The 22,327-nt window shown below is 44.3% G+C and overlaps 1 protein-coding gene across 1 annotated transcript; it reads right to left on the bottom strand.

Moving 5' to 3' along the window:
- Nucleotides 1–9,091: 9,091 nt before the first annotated feature.
- LOC125530330 (neuroblastoma-amplified sequence protein) lies at nucleotides 9,092–19,808 on the bottom strand. Its single transcript, XM_048694730.2, has 12 exons — nucleotides 19,437–19,808; nucleotides 19,150–19,349; nucleotides 18,983–19,061; nucleotides 18,690–18,875; nucleotides 17,687–17,882; nucleotides 17,357–17,580; nucleotides 16,134–17,049; nucleotides 14,370–15,576; nucleotides 13,753–14,112; nucleotides 12,429–13,659; nucleotides 11,992–12,257; nucleotides 9,092–11,882 (listed from the first exon to the last, which is right to left on the bottom strand). Exons 2-12 carry the CDS (start codon nucleotides 19,216–19,218, stop codon nucleotides 9,282–9,284), a joined length of 7,335 nt encoding a protein of 2,444 aa, XP_048550687.2. The 5' UTR covers nucleotides 19,219–19,349; nucleotides 19,437–19,808; the 3' UTR covers nucleotides 9,092–9,281.
- Nucleotides 19,809–22,327: the final 2,519 nt, after the last annotated feature.

Genomic DNA, 22,327 nt, shown 5'->3' with positions numbered 1-22,327 from the left:
AACCCTAGGCGCAGGGGAGGCCCATGGGGGGTGCACCAGCCCACTAGGGGCTGGTTCCCCTCCCACTTCAGCCCATGGGGCCCTTAGGGATAGGTGGCCCCACCCGGTGGACCCCCGGGACCCTTCCGGTGGTCCCGGTACAATACCGATTACCCCCGAAACTTTCCCGATGGCCGAAACTTGACTTCCTATATATAAATCTTCACCTCCGGACCATTCCGGAACTCCTCGTGATGTCCGGGATCTCATCCGGGACTCCGAACAACTTTCGGGTTACCGTATACTAATATCTCAACAACCCTAGCGTCACCAAACCTTAAGTGTGTAGACCCTACGGGTTCGGGATACACGCAGACATGACCGAGATGACTCTCCGGTCAATAACCAACAGCGGGATCTGGATACCCATGTTGGCTCCCACATGCTCCTCGATGATCTCATTGGATGAACCACGATGTCGAGGATTCAATCAATCCCGTATACAATTCCCTTTGTCAGTCGACTTGCCCGAGACTCGATCGTCGGTATCCCAATACCTCGTTCAATCTCGTTACCGGCAAGTCACTTTACTCGTACCATAATGCATGATCCCGTGATCAACCACTTGGTCACATTGAGCTCATTATGATGATGCATTACCGAGTGGGCCCAGAGATACCTCTCCATCATACGGAGTGACAAATCCCAGTCTTGATTCGTGCCAACCCAACAGACACTTTCGGAGATACCCGTAGTGTACCTTTATAGTCACCCAGTTACGTTGTGACGTTTGACACACTCAAAGCACTCCTACGGTATCCGGGAGTTGCACAATCTCATGGTCTACGGAAATGATACTTGACATTCGGAAAAGCTCTAGCAAATGAACTACACGATCTTTAAGCTATGCTTAGGATTGGGTCTTGTCCATCACATCATTGGATCCCGTTATCAATGACATCCAGTGTCCATAGTCAGGAAACCATGACTATCTTTTGATCAACGAGCTAGTCAACTAGAGGCTCACTATGGACGTGTTGTGGTCTATGTATTCACACATGTATTACAATTTCCGGATAACACAATTATAGCATGAACAATAGAAAGTTATCATGAACAAAGAAATATAATAATAACCATTTTATTATTGCCTCTAGGGCATATTTCCAACACTTACTTTGGTTGATCTACAAGGTTCGGTAGTAACTTGATCTGAAGTTTCATGATCATTATCATTAGCTTCCTCACTAATTGGTATAGGTGTCACAGAAACCGGTTTCTGTGATGTACTACTTTCCAATAAGGGAGCGGGTACAGTTACCTCATCAAGTTCTACTTTCCTCCGACTCACTTCTTTCGAGAGAAACTCCTTCTCTAGAAAGGATCCATTCTTAGCAACGAATGTCTTGCCTTCGGATCTGTGATAGAAGGTGTACCCAACAGTCTCCTTTGGGTATCCTATGAAGACACATTTCTCCGATTTGGGTTCGAGCTTATCAGGTTGAAGCTTTTTCACATAAGCATCGCAGCCCCAAACTTTTAGAAACGACAGCTTTGGTTTCTTGCCAAACCACAGTTTATAAGGCGCCGTTTCAATGGATTTCGATGGTGCCCTATTTAACGTGAATGCAGCCGTCTCTAAAGCATAACCCCAAAACGATAGCGGTAAATCAGTAAGATACATCATAGATCACACCATATCTAATAAAGTACGATTACGACGTTCTGACACACCATTATGTTGTGGTGTTCCACGTGGCGTGAGTTGCGAAACTATTCCACATTGTTTCAAATGTAGACCAAACTCGTAACTCAAATATTCTCCTCCACGATCAGATCGTAGAAACTTTATTTTTTTGTTACGATGATTTTCAACTTCACTCTGAAATTCTTTGAACTTTTCAAATGTTTCAGACTTATGCTTCATTAAGTAGATATACCCATATCTGCTTAAATCATCTGTGAAGGTGAGAAAATAACGATATCCGCCACGAGCCTCAACATTCATCGGACCACATACATCTGTATGTATGATTTCCAACAAATCTGTTGCTCTCTCCATAGTACCGGAGAACGGCGTTTTAGTCATCTGCCCATGAGGCACGGTTCGCAAGTACCAAGTGATTCATAATCAAGTGATTCCAAAAGTCCATCAGTATGGAGTTTCTTCATGCGCTTTACACCGATATGACCTAAACGGCAGTGCCACAAATAAGTTGCACTATCATTATCAACTCTGCATCTTTTGGCTTCAACATTATGAATATGTGTATCACTACTATCGAGATTCATCAAAAATAGACCACTCTTCAAGGGTGCATGACCATAAAAGATATTACTCATATAAATAGAACAACCATTATTCTCTGATTTAAATGAATAACCGTCTCGCATCAAACAAGATCTAGATATAATGTTCATGCTCAACGCTGGCACCAAATAACAATTATTTAGGTATAATACTAATTCCGAAGGTAGATGTAGAGGTAGCGTGCCGACTGTGATCACATCGACTTTGGAACCATTTCCCACACGCATCGTCACCTTGTCCTTCGCCAGTGTTCGCTTAATCCGTAGTCCCTGTTTTGAGTTGCAAATATTAGCAACAGAACCAGTATCAAATACCTAGGTGCTACTGCGAGCTCTAGTAAGGTACACATCAATAACATGTATATCACATATACCTTTGTTCACCTTGCCATCCTTCTTATCCGCCAAATACTTGGGGCAGTTCCGCTTCCAGTGTCCAGTCTGCTTGCAATAGAAGCACTCAGTTTCAGGTTTAGGTCCAGATTTGGGTTTCTTCTCCTGAGCAGCAACTTGCTTGCTGTTCTTCTTGAAGTTCCCCTTCTTCTTCCCTTTGCCCTTTTTCTTGAAACTGGCGGTCTTGTTGACCATCAACACTTGATGCTCCTTCTTGATTTCTACCTCCGCAATCTTTAGCATTGCGAAGAGCTCGGGAATCGTCTTATCCATCCCTTGCATGTTATAGTTCATCACGAATCTCTTGTAGCTTGGTGGCAGTGATTGAAGAACTCTGTCAATGACACTATCAACAGGAAGATTAACTCCCAGTTGAGTCAAGTGATTATGATACCCAGACATTTTGAGTATATGTTCACTGACAGAACTATTCTCCTCCATCTTGCAGCTATAGAACTTATTGGAGACTTCATATCTCTCAATCCGGGCATTTGCTTGAAATATTAACTTCAACTCCTGGAACATCTCATATGCTCCATGACATTCAAAATGTCGTTGAAGTCCCGATTCTAAGCCGTAAAGCATGGCACACTGAACTATCGAGTAGTCATCAGCTTTGCTCTGTCAGACGTTCATAACATCTGGTGTTGCTCCAGCAGCAGGCCTGGCACCCAGCGGTGCTTCCAGGACGTAATTCTTCTGTGCAGCAATGAGGATAATCCTCAAGTTACGGAACCAGTCCGTGGAATTGCTACCATCATCTTTCAACTTTGCTTTCTCCAGGAACGCATTAAAATTCAACGGAACAACAACACGGGCCATCTATCTACAATCAAATATAGACAAGCAAGATACTATCAGGTACTAAGTTCATGATAAATTTAAGTTCAATTAATCATATTACTTAAGAACTCCCACTTAGAAAGACATCCCTCTAATCTTCTAAGTGATCACGTGATCCAAATCAACTAAACCATAACCGATCATCACGTGAAATGGAGTAGCTTTCAATGGTGAACATCAATATGTTGATCATATCTACTATATGATTCACGCTCGACCTTTCGGTCTCAGTGTTCCGAGGACATATCTGCATATGCTAGGCTCGTCAAGTTTAACCTGAGTATTCTGCGTGTGCAAAACTGGCTTGCACCCGTTGTAGATGGACGTAGAGCTTATCACACCCGATCATCACGTGGTGTCTGGGCACAACGAACTTTGGCAACGGTGCATACTCAGGGAGAACACTTTATCTTGAAATTTAGTGAGAGATCATCTTATAATGCTACCGTCAATCAAAGCAAGATAAGATGCATAAAAGATAAACATCACATGCAATCAATATAAGTGATATGATATGGCCATCATCATCTTGTACTTGTGATCTCCATCTCCGAAGTACCGTCATGATCACCTTCATCACCGGCGCGACACCTTGATCTCCATCGTAGCATCGTTGTCGTCTCACCAATCTTATGCTTCAACGATTATCGCTACCGCTTAGTGATAAAGTAAAGCATTACATGGCGATTGCATTGCATACAATAAAGCGACAACCATATGGCTCCTGCCAGTTGCCGATAACTCGGTTACAAAACATGATCATCTCATACAATAAAATATAGCATCATGTCTTGACCATATCACATCACAACATGCCCTGCAAAAACAAGTTAGACGTCCTCTACTTTGTTGTTGCAAGTTTTACGTGGCTGCTACGGGCTTAGCAAGAACCGTTCTTACCTACGCATCAAAACCACAACGATAGTTTGTCAAGTTGGTGCTGTTTTAACCTTCGCAAGGACCAGGCGTAGCCACACTCGGTTCAACTAAATTTGGAGAAACTGACACCCGCCAGCCACCTGTGTGCAAAGCACGGCGGTGAAACCAGTCTCGCGTAAGCGTACGCGTAATGTCGGTCCGGGCCGCTTCATCCAACAATACCGCCGAACCAAAGTATGACATGTTGGTAAGCAGTATGACTTATATCGCCCACAACTCACTTGTGTTCTACTCGTGCATAACATCAACGCATAAAACCTGGCTCGGATGCCACTGTTGGGGAACGTAGTAATTTCAAAAAAATCCTACGCACACGCAAGATCATGGTGATGCATAGCAACGAGAGGGGAGAGTGTTGTCTACGTACCCTCGTAGACCGGCAATGGAAGCGTTGACACAACGTAGAGGAAGTAGTCGTACGTCTTCCTGATCCGACCGATCCAAGTACCAAACATACGGCACCTCCGAGTTCTGCACACGTTCAACTCGATGACGTCCCTCGAGCTCCGATCCAGCCGAATGTTGAGGGAGAGTTTCGTCAGCATGACGGCGTGATGATAGTGATGATGTTCTACCGACGCAGGGCTTCGCCTAAGCACTGCTACGATATGACCGAGGTGGAATATGGTGGAAGGGGGCACCGCACACGGCTAAGGAACGATCACGAAGATCAACTTGTGTGTCATGGGGTGCCCCCTGCCCCCGTATATAAAGGAGGGAGGGGGGAGGTGCGGCCGGCCCCTAGGGGTGCGCCTGGAGGAGTCCTACTTCCACCGGGAGTAGGACTCCCCCCTCTTGCCTTGTTGGAGAAGGAAAAGGGGAAGGGGGAAAGAGGAAAGGGGGGCGCCCCCCCTTCCTTGTCCTATTCGGACTAGGGGGGAGGGGGCGCGTGGCCTGCCCTGGACGGCCCCCCTCTTCTCCCTTAGGGCCCATGTAGGCCCATTAACCCCCGGGGGGGTTCCGGTAACCCCCCGGTACTCCGGTAAAATCCTGATTTCACCCGGAACGATTCCGATATCCAAATATAGGCTTCCAATATATCAATCTTTATGTCTTGACCATAGACTCCTCGTCATGTCCATGATCACATCCGGGACTCCGAACAACCTTCGGTACATCAAAACACAAAAACCCTAATTACGATCGTTAGTGAACTTTAAGCGTGCGGACCCTACGGGTTCGAGAACTATGTAGACATGACCGAGACACGTCTCCGGTCAATAACCAATAGCGGAACCTGGATGCTCATATTGGTTCCTACATATTCTACGAAGATCTTTATCGGTCAAACTGCATAGCAACATACGTTGTTCCCTTTGTCATCGGTATGTTACTTGCCCGACATTCGATCGTCGGTATTCCAATACCTAGTTCAATCTCGTTACCGACAAGTCTCTTTACTCGTTCCGTAATACATCATTTCGCAACTAACTCATTAGTTGCAATGCTTGCAAGACTTAAGTGATGTGCATTACCGAGTGGGCCCAGAGATACCTCTTCGACAATCGGAGTGACAAATCCTAATCTCGAAATACGTCAACCCAACAAGTACCTTCGGAGACACCTGTAGAGCACCTTTATAATCACCCAGTTACGTTGTGACGTTTGGTAGCACACAAAGTGTTCCTCCGGTAAACGGGAGTTGCATAATCTCATAGTCATAGGAACATGTATAAGTTATGAAGAAAGCAATAACAACAAACTAAACGATCAAGTGCTAAGCTAACGGAATGGGTCAAGTCAATCACATCATTCTCCTAATGATGCGATCCCGTTAATCAAATGAAAACTCATGTCTATGGTTAGGAAACATAACCATCTTCGATCAACGAGCTAGTCAAGTAGAGGCATACTAGTGACACTCTGTTTGTCTATGTATTCACGCATGTATTATGTTTCCGATTAATACAATTCTAGCATGAATAATAAACATTTATCATGATATAAGGAAATAAACAATAACTTTATTATTGCCTCTAGGGCATATTTCCTTCATATATGTCCATATACCCTAAAAACATCGAGGAACATAATAGATCGGGAGTTCCGCCGCCAGAAGCCTCCGTAGCCACAGAAAACCAATCTAGACCCGTTCCGGCACCCTGCCGGAGGGGGAAATCCCTCTCCGGTGGCCATATTCATCATCCCGGCGCTCTCCATGACGAGGAGGGAGTAGTTCCCCCTCGGGACTGAGGGTATGTACTAGTAGCTATGTGTTTGATCTCTCTCTCTCATGTTCTTGAGGTGGTACGATCTTGATGTATCGCGAGCTTTGCTATTATAGTTGGATCTTATGATGTTTCTCCCCCTCTACTCTCTTGTGATGAACTGAGTTTTCCCTTTGAAGTTATCTTATTGGATTGAGTCTTTAAGGATTTGAGAACACTTGATGTATGTCTTGCACGTGCTTATCTGTGGTGACAATGGGATATAATGTGATCCACTTGATGTATGTTTTGGTGATCAACTTGCGAGTTCCGTGACCTCGTGAACTTATGCATAGGGGTTGGCACACGTTTTCGTCTTGACTCTCCGATAGAAACTTTGGGGCACTCTTTGAAGTTCTTTGTGTTGGTTGAATAGATGAATCTGAGATTGTGTGCTGCATATCATATAATCATACCCACGGATACTTGAGGTGACATTGGAGTATCTAGGTGACATTAGGGTTTTGGTTGATTTGTATCTTAAGGTGTTATTCTAGTACGAACTCTATGATAGATCGAACGGAAAGAATAGTTTCATGTTATTTTACTATGGACTCTTGAATAGATCGATCAGAAAGGATAACTTTGAGGTGGTTTCGTACCCTAGAATAATTTCTTCATTTGTTCTCCGTTATTAGTGACTTTGGAGTGACTCTTTGTTGCATATTGAGGGATAGTTATATGATCCAATTATGTTATTATTGTTGAGAGATCTTGCACTAGTGAAAGTATGAACCCTAGGCCTTGTTTCCTAGCATTGCAATACCGTTTACGCTCACTTTTATCATTAGTTACCTTGCTGTTTTTATATTTTCAGATTACAAATACTCATATCTACCATCCATATTGCACTTGTATCACCATCTCTTCGCCGAACTAGTGCACCTATACAATTTACCATTGTATTGGGTGTGTTGGGGACACAAGAGACTCTTTGTTATTTGGTTGCAGAGTTGTTTGAGAGAGACCATCTTCATCCTACGCCTCCCACGGATTGATAAATGTTAGGTCATCCACTTGAGGGAAATTTGCTACTGTCCTACAAACTCTGCACTTGGAGGCCCAACAACGTCTACAAGAAGAAGGTTGTGTAGTAGACATCAATGGCCAAGACGACGGTACCGGGGTCGTGGATCTCGATAACCGATCCATCCACGAACTGCACCTTGCCTGAGATTGATCGGTCCAGTTCGACGAATGCATTAGTCGATCCGGTCATGTGGTTCATTGCGCCCGTGTCAAGGAACCAGACCTCGCAACATCTGTCGCCATCATGCGTGGGCGTGATCACCGCCTTATCCTCGTTGAGGAAGATGTGGCCACCCGTGAGGTTCGATGGTCGGACCAAGCTTGGGCCGGGCCGAGCTCGGGCTCATGACCTCTCGAGGTCGCGACCACAGCGACAACACTGGAAGACGCCAAGCCCTCCTGGTAGACTGGACGCAGGCCATCGTCAGGCTGGGTCCCTCATCCTCCTCCACATGGACAAAATTTGTTGCGGCCGCCTCGTTACGCTGCTTTTTGCGGCACTCACGGGCCCGGTGGCCCTTCTTACTGCAATACCAACACCTGTGTTGGTCGCCTTCGTTGCGGGGACCATGTGCTGCCTACCCTACCACTTGGGCTGGCAAAGCTTTCGCCTGCGGTTGTCGCTGGCACCACGACCATGGCTACCAACCGAGGTAGGACAAATTTAGTGTTTTGACCATTTTTGTGAAAGTTGAGTCAGATCTGACCCTGGTTAATTTTTTTTTCAAGATCTGACCTACCGCCAGGGTCGATGGCGGCAGGGTATAACTGCCTACCGTCGAGGCCCTTGGCAGTAAGGTTGCACGCCCTATCATAAAAAAAATCTAAGTATCAAATACAGTGTTTGTACCCACATACCGTCAGGCACCTCGGTGGTAGGGTTGCACAGGCTACCGTCAGGCACCTCAGTGGTAGGGTTGCACTTTGCCGGCATGGATAAATTGCCTACCGCTAGGGGCCTCGGCAGTAGACTGGTATACTCTATCACCATCAACCCCGATGGTAGGAAAAGAGTCGGATCCTCTTTTTTTTTGAATCTGGGTCAGACCTGGCTCAACTTTTGCAAAGGGTCAAAAAAACCAAATTTGCCCAGCGCTTCCCTAGTCACCGTTGCCGCATGGCTGCCTCTTCCTCGGCTCCCACTCCGAGAGGCAGGCGTCCCCCGCTGGTGCTCTCCCGACCGTCGTCCAGGCGGTCCTCGCCCGGAGATATATGGAAAAATGTATGGAATCATCATACACTGCAACTGATATATGTTATAAAAAAGAATGCAAATGATATATGAGCGTGAAAGTGAGAGAAATGCAACTGACATGTACCGTGTTTCAAGATCCAACTAGCAAAGTGTAGTGCGAAAAATGTTGATGCAGTAAAACAAGGCAAACGAAGTATACGCAAGAAATGCACTGTAAATTCCAACCGAGAAACAGAACATTGCAGTATCTCTTACTTCTCTTAAAGCATCATCCTGCCACCGCTAGTTTTTAACATTTGTAATATTCACCATGCTACAGTTTACATCGAGTTACACCGGTCCAGCAGCGTTTAGTTAAACAAATGTACACCAGACAGACTTGATATCTAAGGCTCTTGGCTCGGAAGGGCTACCAACGCCGCTTGCAAAAGAGAAACCAGTTTCAACCTTAGGCTGGACATTGTGCGGCCAATAGACAGCTCGTCTTCAGCAAAAGAAGCGTCGCTCTCTCCCACCTGCTGCTGAGCCTGAGCCTGAGCGACCTGACCTTCCAGGAAGCGCCGCAAACTGGGCTCGACAACATCTATCAGACCAAGGGATGCGGGTGTGTGCATCCATCTCGAGACGATGAACCCAGCCAACAGATACTGCCCTTTGAGCACCAGCTCAGATATGAAGCACGGGAGCAGCACCTTGCCGAATAGCAGAGACTTCTGATCCATCTTAGATTCGGCTTCCCAGTGTGCGCAGAGATCGCCCTGGAACGACCTCGCGAGATGTCCGACGAGGTGGCATGTGTGAGAGAAGAGTTTCGAGTACCCCTCTTCTCCAGCCATCTTCTGCAGGGCTCCGGATGAGAGGACCAACGCCAGCAGCTCGTGGTCGTCGGCATTCGATGAGGTGGACGCAGTTCCTTCCCTGATTTTCGCCTCGACCGTCTGCAGGCACTGCAGCTGTGGAGCTTCGTATGGGAGCAGCAGCATGATTTTCAGAGCCATGAAGCAGTTGGGTGCTGCGGAAAGGAGTTCAAGCAAGCGGTGTGCTTCTTCGTCCTCTAGCAACCTGCTATGCTTTGAGGATGCTCGATCTAGAAGCTCAATGATCTTCTGGAGCTCACCAAGCCCAGCAAGTTTTCTGATGATCTCCATCCAACAACTGTGGAGAGGATGGACAGATAATGACGACACACCATCTTGCTTTTGCGCTGGATTCTCCAACTCTTCTGGTAGGGCCTCCCAGCCATCATCCCATCCATCACTCCAGTCGCTTGCTTCTTTTGGCGAATCCTGAGGCTGAACATATTCTTCTTTTGGTGAAGAGAACAGTTGCTCCCACTCTTCTAGCACTGCTTCCAGAACAGTAACACTCTCAACAGAAGAAGCACGTTCCGACAAATGTAAGAAGCAAGATACTGCAGAGTCAAGACTCGACAAGTTTTCGGGCGTGATACTAGCATCTGGCAGAACTGCAGTGACCATCTGATTAGATCTGAGTGCCACTAGACTCGCTGTGATGCTGCAAGAGGGAGTACTGCCCTCATCGGCTAAGGAATCACTTGTTCCAGGCTCATACCATGATTCCCATGGCTCAACCTGGGAAACAATCTCATTTGGAAGGCTTTTGAGGTTTCTTCCCGTAATACACTGCATCAGCTGCAGGGCATAGACACGTAGTTGGCTGCCTAGCTGCATGTTCTCAGAAAAAGCTATCAACTTTCCCCAGACACCAGATCGGATCATTTCAAGAGAGTCAGCATGCTCCCCTACTGACTGGCTCAATGAAGACAGTAGCTTATGAAGCAATGCCTGAGACTCACAAGAGCCTTCGATCAGATCGGACAAACAGCCATCTGTAGAAGCACCATAGAGCTCTAAGAGATCCAAAGGATTCCTCGAGTCTGCATTTACACTTTCCAAATTTTCCTGTCCTCCATGGTACACTTCAACTACAGTTTTGAAACCACATCCAGAAAGAATCATAGCTCGGCAAAAGTGTGATGTGTCCATTATCATTTCACTGTTAAAGCCAACTTGTACAAACATAGAGATGGCATCCCAACCTTGGTGCACTGTTATCTCATTATTTATTAACAGCTGTCTGAAAGCACTCATGCAGTGAGTTAACTGGTTCGAATCCAAGTAGCCTGTCCTTTCATATGAGCTAGCATCAGTTGGCTGCCTTGGTATGTCGTCAACAAGTTTAATCCAAAGCGTTATCAGCATACAGAGAGGTTCCTTCCATGAAGGTTCCTGTGGCTGGCTTCTTGCTAAGTTGCAAGGGAAACATAGTGTGTAATACCTTCCAATGATGTATGAAATATCTGTGGCAGGAAGAGTTTGGATATACTCCTTGCAACTATCATAGTTCAACTCAATTTCACAAAGAACTGCTAGTAACTTTTCACAATCTGTGCTGTTTGATCGTGCTTCATTGCGGCCTTCTAAAGATGCCAACATGCCAAGAACATAATGCTTGTAAACACCTTGGCGTGATACAAGACCCTTAGCCTGTAAATCAACATACATACTCACAAGAGCTTGGACCATATCAGCTAGAGCACTGACGGTTGAAGCATGGATATTCTTGCATACTTCTTCATTGAAGTGGTCAAAGTTCAGATTATCCAGGCCAGCAATGTTTTTGTAGTTTAAGCCATCAATGAAACAGACTTTCTTGCACTCTTCCTCAAGGACCTTGTAATACTGAAATGGCTCAAGCTTATGTGTATGAACATGTTCTTGGTATGTCAATTCTATCTTACTTGTCCTCTTAAGATACGAATGACATGCTGAAAGGATGCCAAAGATGTAGGAGAGGCGTTGTTTATTATACCCATCGATCTCTGGGTAGACATCTGAATATATCATATCAATCACCCCCTTAGCTGATTTGACAATATCCTCCCGGAATTCAGCAATTTCATTCAGAATATCATCGTTATCCCAATATTCAGAGACAAGAGCACAGCCCAGAAATCGTAAAAGCACCTAAAATTAATCAAGAGATGATATAGATATCAGATATGAGAAGCTTACATCACAAGGAAACTAAAACATAAGATGTTTCTGTATAAATTGCAGCCCTGCAGAGATATACCTCAGTTTGCTGCAAGCCATAGTTCTCAGCTATCTTTACTGCTTCCTTTAGTATATGTTTTCTCTCCAGCTTTACGGAGTCAACAAAGGAGAAAACAACCTTTTTGATATAGTTAGCATCGCCAGATAAGAATCGAGACGTGTCAATATCAGGCAGTACATTTTTCAGCATTCTTGCTTGGTCAGCCATTCGTTTCTCCTCTTCTAATTTTGATTTCCACTCTCCCCAGTAAGTGGCATGTGCCATATCAATCTGGTCTAAATCATCTGATCAAAGTAAAAGTAAAGAAAAGTGAAAATCATATAAATGAATAGCATCTCATGAAAAAAAGAACACAGAATATTGGACTAGATAAGTATTCAGAAAATAAACTGAGGCAGTGATTCAGCTATTCAGAAAATAAATAGAGGAAGAGCTATTGTCTTTAGTGCACCTACCTGAATCTATCGAGGTAAACTTCTCATGGAATTTTTGAAGCAAGAGATTTCTCCTCTGTTCAGGAGTAGAACATTCTTTCTTCAAACTGTTGAGGGAGCTATATGTCATTCCTACATTCATTATGTTACTAATCTCTTGATAACATTCTCGTTTTTTGAGCTCTTCCTCTATTATTTTCACTCCATTGAAAGGGTCCATGAGATTCAGAAGAATTGAACAGGAAAGAACATAATCATCTTCATCAACGGGAGGCTCCATTACAGACTTTGCAAGAAACATGATTAGATCATCACTGGGAGCAAAACTATTTACACCTAGCCAATATATGATGCTATTTATTGCCTCCGTTTTTGTTGAAAATCGATATCTCCTGATGGGATGATTTGTCTCCGAAGAATGTTTGTTACCATCATGCACCTCATCATTAGACAACTTCAAAAGCCATGGCAATTCCAGTGCAGAGAAGGACAATAGTTTCCTATTTTCTGCAAAAGTAGATTCCCGACTATATGGATCATCATTTGTGAAGTCCATGCAAACCTTTGATAGCATTTCTTTAGCAATTGCCACATGATCATGCTCTCTATCATGGCTAACGCCTTCTCTCAGGTCAAGTATGTCTTGCACACTTTGCACAGGAAGAGGTGTATATGTAGAGCCATCAACAAAGAAATTGGGAGGGTTTGTTCCTGTTGATACCATTAATTGTTCAAATTTATCATGGACATCAAGTTCCTTCCAAGCATTCAATAGTTCCCCTACAGATTCTTCATCACAATGGCTGAGGGAGAAGCCCAATAGCTTTTCACGGGTACTTGTATCCAAATTGTCAAGCTGAGGACCTCTTGCAATTGCAGCACATAAATCCCAGACTTCACCATGACTCTTTTTAGTCAAATTTAGACAGAGATCAAAGGCTAGCTGGAGGTCACCATTTACTACTGCTTCTCTAGCAATAGCCTCCTCAACAGCAGCTATTTCTTCTTCACTTCTTAATCCTAGTAGTTTAGCAACATCAATAATCTCTTCAAAATGAAGATATGCCCCTGTTTGACTCGTAATCACCATACGGATGATCTCCATAGGATCCTTTACCTGTCTGAACTGAACAGGGAGGATAGTCACCCCTAGATAAGGAAGTCTGACAGTTAGAGCATCAATTATATCAGTTTCCACTTGAACATTTTTGCTATTTGGTAACAGATTTAGGCATTCCCTAGCCTTCCAAATCTGCAAATGATTGTGCAATCCAAGTTAGTCTTAATCAGTGACGACATACTGGTTTGCATTTGCATGAAATACAATTTGGTGACATGAACTTACTTCGTTGCAGGACAAAGTTGAAGCTGAGAAGAAATACTCCCTTGCAGCTTGGATAACAAGATTTTCAGCTTTTTCTGTGGACAAAGAAACTGCACTAGTACCTCCAAGATAGTTCCTGGCTAGTGAGAATTTACCAGCTTTTAGAAGCCCTCTAATGAATTCAGCAAGCATATATTCTGAATCAAGAAAAGGAAATGCCTTCTCTTGGAAGAGCTTCAAATCACGCCACATGTTAGCCCACTCATTGTCCGAACGAACAGGTTGACGTCTACCAAATTTTGACAGGATCAGCCGTATAAGTTGTTTTACATTCTTCTCGTCTAAGTGTGCAGCAAGGAAGAAATGTGTTGGCTTTGGTACCTGCCAAAGTAGGACATGTTTTAAAACAAATAATGATGTAGCCAGTTAATCACATTCAGGCATCCTACCACTCAAAACTATTAATAACAAGTAAACCCCAATATAAAAAGGAATATACTGCTACTTAAGCTTCGTAGTTTACTGAGAGGTCAAAGCGCATGCCTATGTGAAAATAAATATATGAAGGAACCCAAGGAGATTTAGTGCAATGTCATAGTTGATTTAACCAGCAAACTTTCTTTGAAGAGATACAGTACCTGGTAATAAGCAAAGAGCCTCCCTACTTCTACGTGACCTTCAGCAACTTTTAGCATCTTCTCTCGCATATCAAGGGATTTTATGTTATCAAATTGGTAGGCCGTTGAATCATTGCAATAAGAATCCCCTGAATTATCACTCAGACGAGACAAGATATCAGCACACACATGCTGCATATCATCACAGGAAACCACACAAGTGCCAAGAGCTTGCTTAGCATCTTTCAAACTGAAATCTTCTTCACTAGCCAATAAAGATTTCTCTCTCTTTGTCTTATGGAGTAACTTCGACAAAATTGATGACATGGTATTCCACTGGTTAGTTGCAGAGCATACATAAATGCAGCAAATAGCAGTCTCTACCATCTCATTAAGATCCTTGAAGAGCCCACAAATTGGTGACTCCCCACAGCCGTTTTCAATAACAGACAAGCAAATGGACAGCTCATTTGCAGTAGCAACCTCTTTCATCCATCTAGTCAGGTAGGATTCTTCTTGTTTGTCAGCATTACTTGACGAGATCAAGTGCAATCTCTTATTCATAAAAGGGATAGCCATATCGTCTAGTCGCTGAAGAACAGTATCATCTTTGGCTCCTTCTAGAATGATTTTAAACTTTTGATAGTCAGGTAAATCTTCCCAGGTTGCAAGGTTCATTATGAACTCATTCGACTCATCAGAATATACAACTTGGTAGAGGTATTTCATATCATCAAAGAATGGCTGCAGCTCCACTATCCCCTTTTGACATGCAAGCTCTATCATGGCAAGACAATTTTCCAGCTGTCCACTTAGGCAGTCAATGTCCCTAGCTCTGCTCCTGTACCACTCCGAAAGTTCAGCGGCAGATGGCCATAAGAAACCAGTTGAGTGCTTCAAAAGTATTTCTGTTTTGACCACTCCCCTCTTGTCCAATTGACCAGGAGAAGTGTTTATATATGCTGCCATTTGTTTGCATTCAACCCAATCACCATCTCTTAATATTACAACACTAGGAGGATATTTCCCAGGAAGCAACTGACTATAAGTCTGTACAGCAATAGTTTCTGGAATTGCAGACAGAACACGTAAAATGTCAGAAGAGATAGTATACGGATGGCGCTTCATGAGAAGATTAAGAGCTCCGATTTTGCCACTTTCAGCTAGAGCAATAGCAGTATCAACAAGGGGCGTCAAACGGAACTTGCTATATTCGCCAGCTGAGAACCTAAAAATAGAAAGAACAACACATTTAGCTACAAGAAGTCCGTAACTCCCCTGTGCAATCAACTTGTGAAGTGTCTTTCCATGAGAGCTAACGCTAATGTGCATTGAAGTTGGAATTGACATTCTGAAGTGGAAAAAAATCATCAACCTGTAAGAGTACATATGTTCGAGTCACCAGCTAGACTGGAAAATTCACAAAGCATTCACTTGAAGTGTTAACTACCCCTTATTTTCTCTTTTACTTCCTTGTTAAACAAACCAAGATCCAGCTTGGCATTACTTTGTGCTCATTTGGGAATTGCAAAAGGTGGCAGGCGTAATTGATTTGCTTGAGGAATAAAGCAGTATTCAAAAGTATCTATAGTCCGTTTTAAAATATTGCATTGAGACTCAAAACGGCCAATGCATGTATGATGGAAAAAGTTAAATCGATTATATTTGTAAACTTTTGCAGGATCAATATGGCTCAACAGCTGGAGCATAGTTGCAAACACTTCCAATGTGAACTGACTGCATTTATTATGCAAAGAGAAAACAGTAAGAATGGCAACAATATACCTTCCCATATTAATTCCCAAGAATGTCTCCAGCAAGTCGTTGTACCACAATAAACGAAGCCTGATGATACGACTGTCCCATGCTGAGCCATCACCGCTATTATCCGGCTCCGAAAACTTGTAACGGTCTGTCATGCGAAAGCCAAAAGAAAATAGGGCTTTCAAAGCTGCTTCTGTAGGTCCAACTTTATTCACACATTCTGACAATACAAATGCTTGGTCTTTGATTTTCACCAAGTATGACTGTATATCATGAATATCTCCAGCAGAGTGCAACCAGCATGCTTTAAGCACATCATCCTTATCTAGATTATACTGGGAGGCAAAATCCAAAGCCTCCTTTTGTTGATTCTTCCTGATGAGAACGGAGTACATCTCCAGTACTGTAACTTTGGAGAATGATACTAGACTCCAAAATATTTTATCCATCTCAGTGTGTTGATGATCCCCAGGAACATTATCCATTTGTCTGCTAGATTGCAAAACAAATGCATATCCTTCGATAGCCTTTGCCTTTTCCAACAGTGGTGTAGATAAAACAAGGTCACCTTTTGAAACTACCATATCCTCAGCAATGCTGTACATGCTAATCCTACCATCTTCCTTTACAATCATGAGAATATTATCTGTCCACCAACTGATGTCCTTCACACCAATCAAGTGTGTTCCAGCGCCACTCCCGTGAGGATGAAGCGAAACAGAGCGCATATTACCATTGAGCACAAAGATGACGACAGAACCATTCAAATCCAATGTAGCAATACGCTTGCCCTGAGGTGAGATTCTGACTTTTGGAAGTGGGACCAAAGTTTTTCTATCCGTAGGAGGTGAAAACACTCCTTCCAACGGCGCACTTTGGAATGAAAGACTAAGTTCCAGATATTCATCGAAGTGCAATACATATAGAAAATATGCTCCTAAAACACAACAGAGAAAAAAGTTAGAAACAAGGGTTCCCTTCCCTAAAAACAACTGCAACAGTAGCGGAGGGGGGGGGGGGGGGATGAATCTATTTGGTGTTCAAAATCCACTAAAAAAATTCTTGTAGGTTACCCAAAAAAACACGACGTGTTCTTCCAGGATGAAAATGTTATCCAGAGAGAAAATAAATATTAAATATACAATGGCTATCTAATGCAGAAGTTCCCTACATATGCTATATAGTGCAAAACAGATATCTAGTGATGGATGTAGCAGCAGAAAACAGATAACGCAAAGGTGTACCGGAACAGCCATTGGAGCTTGACGAGTGAGTGGAATCTCCAACTAGGACCACCAATGAATGATCTTGATGATAATCAACACACGACAAACTCTGAGGTAACTGAGGAGATCTAGTTGATGGCACATCTTTAGTCACTATAGAAACTTGGTATAAAGTTGCCTCTGGTTCTCGAGTGTAATCAAATTTATGGACCTTGCAATCAGTAGTAAAAATGTAGAAACCCCTATAAAATTTACAAAGATCATATTAGCTATTGCCAAAATATTAGCAACAATGATGATTAACATCTTTAAAGGAAAGGCTCTTAACAGCAAATAACAGAGAATCACCTTTGTGAACTTGAAGCATCCTGCACAAGCAAATCAATGATAGGAGAAGATAGCTTCAACTGATTGCTTGTTCTCCTAGTTAATACATCTCCATTTTGTTTTATGAGACACAGTGAGTTTGAATCATCAACCACACCAAAAATGCCTTGGTCCTCCAGCCAGGCCCCGTTTGTAAAAAAGGCCATTCTATTATTATCTGACCAGAAAGAATTGGACATAGTTGTTAAACTATCATATCACAACAATTTTAATAACTCCCATGCACCATAATCATGTGAAACCAATGCAGCACAATGCACATGAAACAGTACTGCAAGATGCACTGCCATTTTTATGAAACAAAATTGCAAATCAAAGAAAGCAGATCAGGCTGTCTGGGCGTGTGGCAGATTTTTTTGGCATCAATGGTAATGATAGGAAAATAAAATCTACTGCTACGGCTCCTAAGCTCTATGAAGTCTGAATTTGCACTGCATTATTTTAGGAGATTCAAAAGTAATAACTTCTGCCAAACATGTGATTATGAATAAATAATAGCAAGATGTTCAGGGACAAAACAAACTTACAATAGGAGTTCAACTTTTCTTCCTGGATACTTAGTGTGAAAATAATAATTTTCCACCCAGATTCTTTAAAGCTCATCACCAATCGTGAATAGAATAGCACTCTTATTCAAAACTACAAGCATGAAACGATATTGCCATGACAAAAGAAAGACAGCTTAAACAATTCCCAGTGTAAGCTAATGTTTAAGAATGCAATGTATGAGCATCACAGATTCACAGGTACTCCCTCCGTTCCGAATTACTTGTCACAGGTATGAATGTATCTAGATGTATTTTAGTTTTAGATACATCCATTTCTGCGACGAGTAATTTGGAACGGAGGGAGTATAACATTTCACAAAAGGACTTGTACCAGTAAGAGCTTGTGCAATTTTTCCCAATGAATTATACTAGACAATACACGATGCAATGTGGGAACAGGTAGAAAGTTCACTGACTTGTATAAATGCCGCAGGGTGATTCATAGCCATCGCTCTTTCTCAAGATATAAATGCGGTTCCCAACAGCTACAGCAACATACTCCGCACTCCGCGAGACGAACAAGGATGCTGCATTTTCCCTCTTCCTCCGCTTACTCCCAAGAGTGTTGTACCTACTCCACCTCTCCCTGAGCTTACTTACGCCTTCCAAGGCGGTAGCAGCATGTAGAAGCTAGTTGTTAGGAGCCTTTCCTGGATGGATATTTGGAGGACTTGAAACTGATTCGAGCGTAGGGGGTAAAAAATCCAACCTTGGAAGGAGAGATACGAGAGGACGCCTCCTCCTTCACCTGAACTGCCACCGCTCGCTCGAGCGGTTTCATCTCTTTCCTGCGGTTGCAAGAATTACATAACAGCGAATGCCGCCGAGGTAAATGCAAAATCTGGATGAACGGACGGGTTCGACTTCCACACTCACACTAGGGATCTCGTGGGATCCTGTCGCGTGGCGGCCGATCTCGTACAGTGCGTCGACTTCCGCCCCCATCTCTCCGGCGCCGCCCGAGATCTCCGAGTTGGAGTTGGAGCACAGGAGCAGGTTTCTTCCTATGGGGATTTGATGGTTTCCCCTAACTTGGTTAGCCTTGGATCTTTTCAATCAAATTTCACCTCACGAACCTAAGTTTTAGACAGGACGATCGTTGGTAAACTGAGATTTCAAGAAGGAATCAGAGAAGGGGGGAAAAAGAAGGAGCGGGGACTTGCCGGTGGCCGCTCGTCGGAGGCCAACGCGGGGCGGCGAGGTCCTCTCCCCGTCGGCCGTCTGGACAGAACGGAGGAGCGAGCCCGCCTCCCTTGTGCGGTTCGGGACAGAGGCGAGAGACACGGCCCGGCTGCACCAGCGAGCAGGCCGGCTTCCGGGGGAGGGGCGCCGGAGACGGAGTTGCCGCCGAGCTCGCGCAGCTGCACCTCCGGGTCGCCTCCAAGCTCGCGCTGCCGCCGCTGCAGTCCACACCGACAAGGAGGAGAGAGGGGGAGCACGCCGCCGCCGTCTCCTCCGGGCCCGTTGCGCCGGGATCGCGAGAGAGGGTCGTGTCGGGGCCGGGTTTTTTTTCCGAGATCGGGTCGGGGCCCGTATAGTCCCTTTACTGTCCCGACCTGGGCTTCCTTTCGGCCCATATAGACTCACAGTCCCGACCGAGGCCCACACTGCTCGTGCTATCTTTTTATCAGTCCCAGTTCACCGCGATTCTCGTTCTAAAAACAAGAAGTTCATCGCGATCTCCGTCCAACTCCTCCCCCAGATCACGCTCGCCGGAGTGCTCCGCCGTGTAATCTAGTCCCCCACCTCCCAAACTCTCGCCTGATTCGAGCGCGCGGACGGGGGGTTGCTTTCGATGCACCGGCGTCGGCGCGAGCGGTCGGGCAGGCGGTGGCCGGAGCATTGCGCCGGCGGCCGCCTGAGATGGGGAGGAAGACGGAGGCCAGGCGTCGGCGTGCGCCCCTTCTTTTCTTCCCGCGCGGTGCACCAGCGATGGCCGGAAGGGGGCGGGTGGAGCGGGAGGACGGCGGCCAGTCGGGTAGGACAGAACTCCGGCCACCTGAGTCTTTTTAGTCCCACATCGCTACTTCACGTTGATTCCCACTGCTTTATTTAGCTCGGCAGCAGCAGAGTCATCGCGAAGTAGCAGTAGAAGGGAAGTAGAGTGCTTAGGACTAGGAGCATAGGTTAGGATGTGCATAGGGTTAGCAGGGCGCAGGTGAGAGGGGCGGGGGGAGAGGAGGCCCGAGCAGGGACGGGGAGAGAGGGGGCGGGGTCCTCTTTTTTTAAAAAAAAAAGCAGAAAATTAGATTTACAAGCAGTAAAAACAGAAAAAAATAAAGTGAAAGAAAGAAAATTAAGAAATTGTTTGTGAAAAGCCAATAACTTCTGGCAGGACGGCGGCCGCGGGCGGAGAGGAGGCGGGGTCCTCTTTTTTTTTAAAAAAGCAGAAAATTAGATTTACAAGCAGTAAAAACAGGAAAAAAAAGTGAAAGAAAGAAAATTAAGAGATTGTTTGTGAAAAGACAATAACTTCTGATGCTTATGTAGATTCTGTGTTACAATAATAACCTTGTACAAAGGGCGCCCATGGCATGATTTTGCCAAACACATGACTAAATCTTTCTGCATGGCTCTGGATTCACGAGTTTCAGGGATCTCTATTGTTGATAGAGGGTTAGCAGGGCGCAGGTGAGAGGGGCGGGGGGGAGAGGAGGCCCAAGCAGGGACGGGGAGAGAGGGGGCGGGGTCCTCTTTTTTTTAAAAAAAAAGCAGAAAATTAGATTTACAAGCAGTAAAAACAGAAAAAAAAAGTGAAAGAAAGAAAATTAAGAGATTGTTTGTGAAAAGCCAATAACTTCTGGCAGGACGGCGGCCGCGGGCGGAGAGGAGGCGGGGTCCTCTTTTTTTTTAAAAAAAAGCAGAAAATTAGATTTACAAGCAGTAAAAACAGGAAAAAAAAGTGAAAGAAAGAAAATTAAGAGATTGTTTGTGAAAAGACAATAACTTCTGATGCTTATGTAGATTCTGTGTTACAATAATAACCTTGTACAAAGGGCGCCCATGGCATGATTTTGCCAAACACATGACTAAATCTTTCTGCATGGCTCTGGATTCACGAGTTTCAGGGATCTCTATTGTTGATAGAGGGTTAGCAGGGCGCAGGTGAGAGGGGCGGGGGGGAGAGGAGGCCCAAGCAGGGACGGGGAGAGAGGGGGCGGGGTCCTCTTTTTTTTAAAAAAAAGCAGAAAATTAGATTTACAAGCAGTAAAAACAGGAAAAAAAAGTGAAAGAAAGAAAATTAAGAGATTGTTTGTGAAAAGACAATAACTTCTGATGCTTATGTAGATTCTGTGTTACAATAATAACCTTGTACAAAGGGCGCCCATGGCATGATTTTGCCAAACACATGACTAAATCTTTCTGCATGGCTCTGGATTCACGAGTTTCAGGGATCTCTATTGTTGATAGAGGGTTAGCAGGGCGCAGGTGAGAGGGGCGGGGGGGAGAGGAGGCCCAAGCAGGGACGGGGAGAGAGGGGGCGGGGTCCTCTTTTTTTTAAAAAAAAAGCAGAAAATTAGATTTACAAGCAGTAAAAACAGAAAAAAAAAGTGAAAGAAAGAAAATTAAGAGATTGTTTGTGAAAAGCCAATAACTTCTGGCAGGACGGCGGCCGCGGGCGGAGAGGAGGCGGGGTCCTCTTTTTTTTAAAAAAAAAGCAGAAAATTAGATTTACAAGCAGTAAAAACAGGAAAAAAAAGTGAAAGAAAGAAAATTAAGAGATTGTTTGTGAAAAGACAATAACTTCTGATGCTTATGTAGATTCTGTGTTACAATAATAACCTTGTACAAAGGGCGCCCATGGCATGATTTTGCCAAACACATGACTAAATCTTTCTGCATGGCTCTGGATTCACGAGTTTCAGGGATCTCTATTGTTGATAGAGGGTTAGCAGGGCGCAGGTGAGAGGGGCGGGGGGGAGAGGAGGCCCAAGCAGGGACGGGGAGAGAGGGGGCGGGGTCCTCTTTTTTTAAAAAAAAGCAGAAAATTAGATTTACAAGCAGTAAAAACAGAAAAAAAAAGTGAAAGAAAGAAAATTAAGAGATTGTTTGT

This window comes from Triticum urartu, chromosome 6A, assembly GCF_056163025.1.
Source record: "Triticum urartu cultivar PI428250 chromosome 6A, HENAU_Tu73, whole genome shotgun sequence".
Taxonomy (NCBI): Eukaryota; Viridiplantae; Streptophyta; class Magnoliopsida; order Poales; family Poaceae; genus Triticum; species Triticum urartu.
Note: the sequence above shows the minus strand (reverse complement) of the source record. Positions and strands in the feature narration are given on the sequence as shown.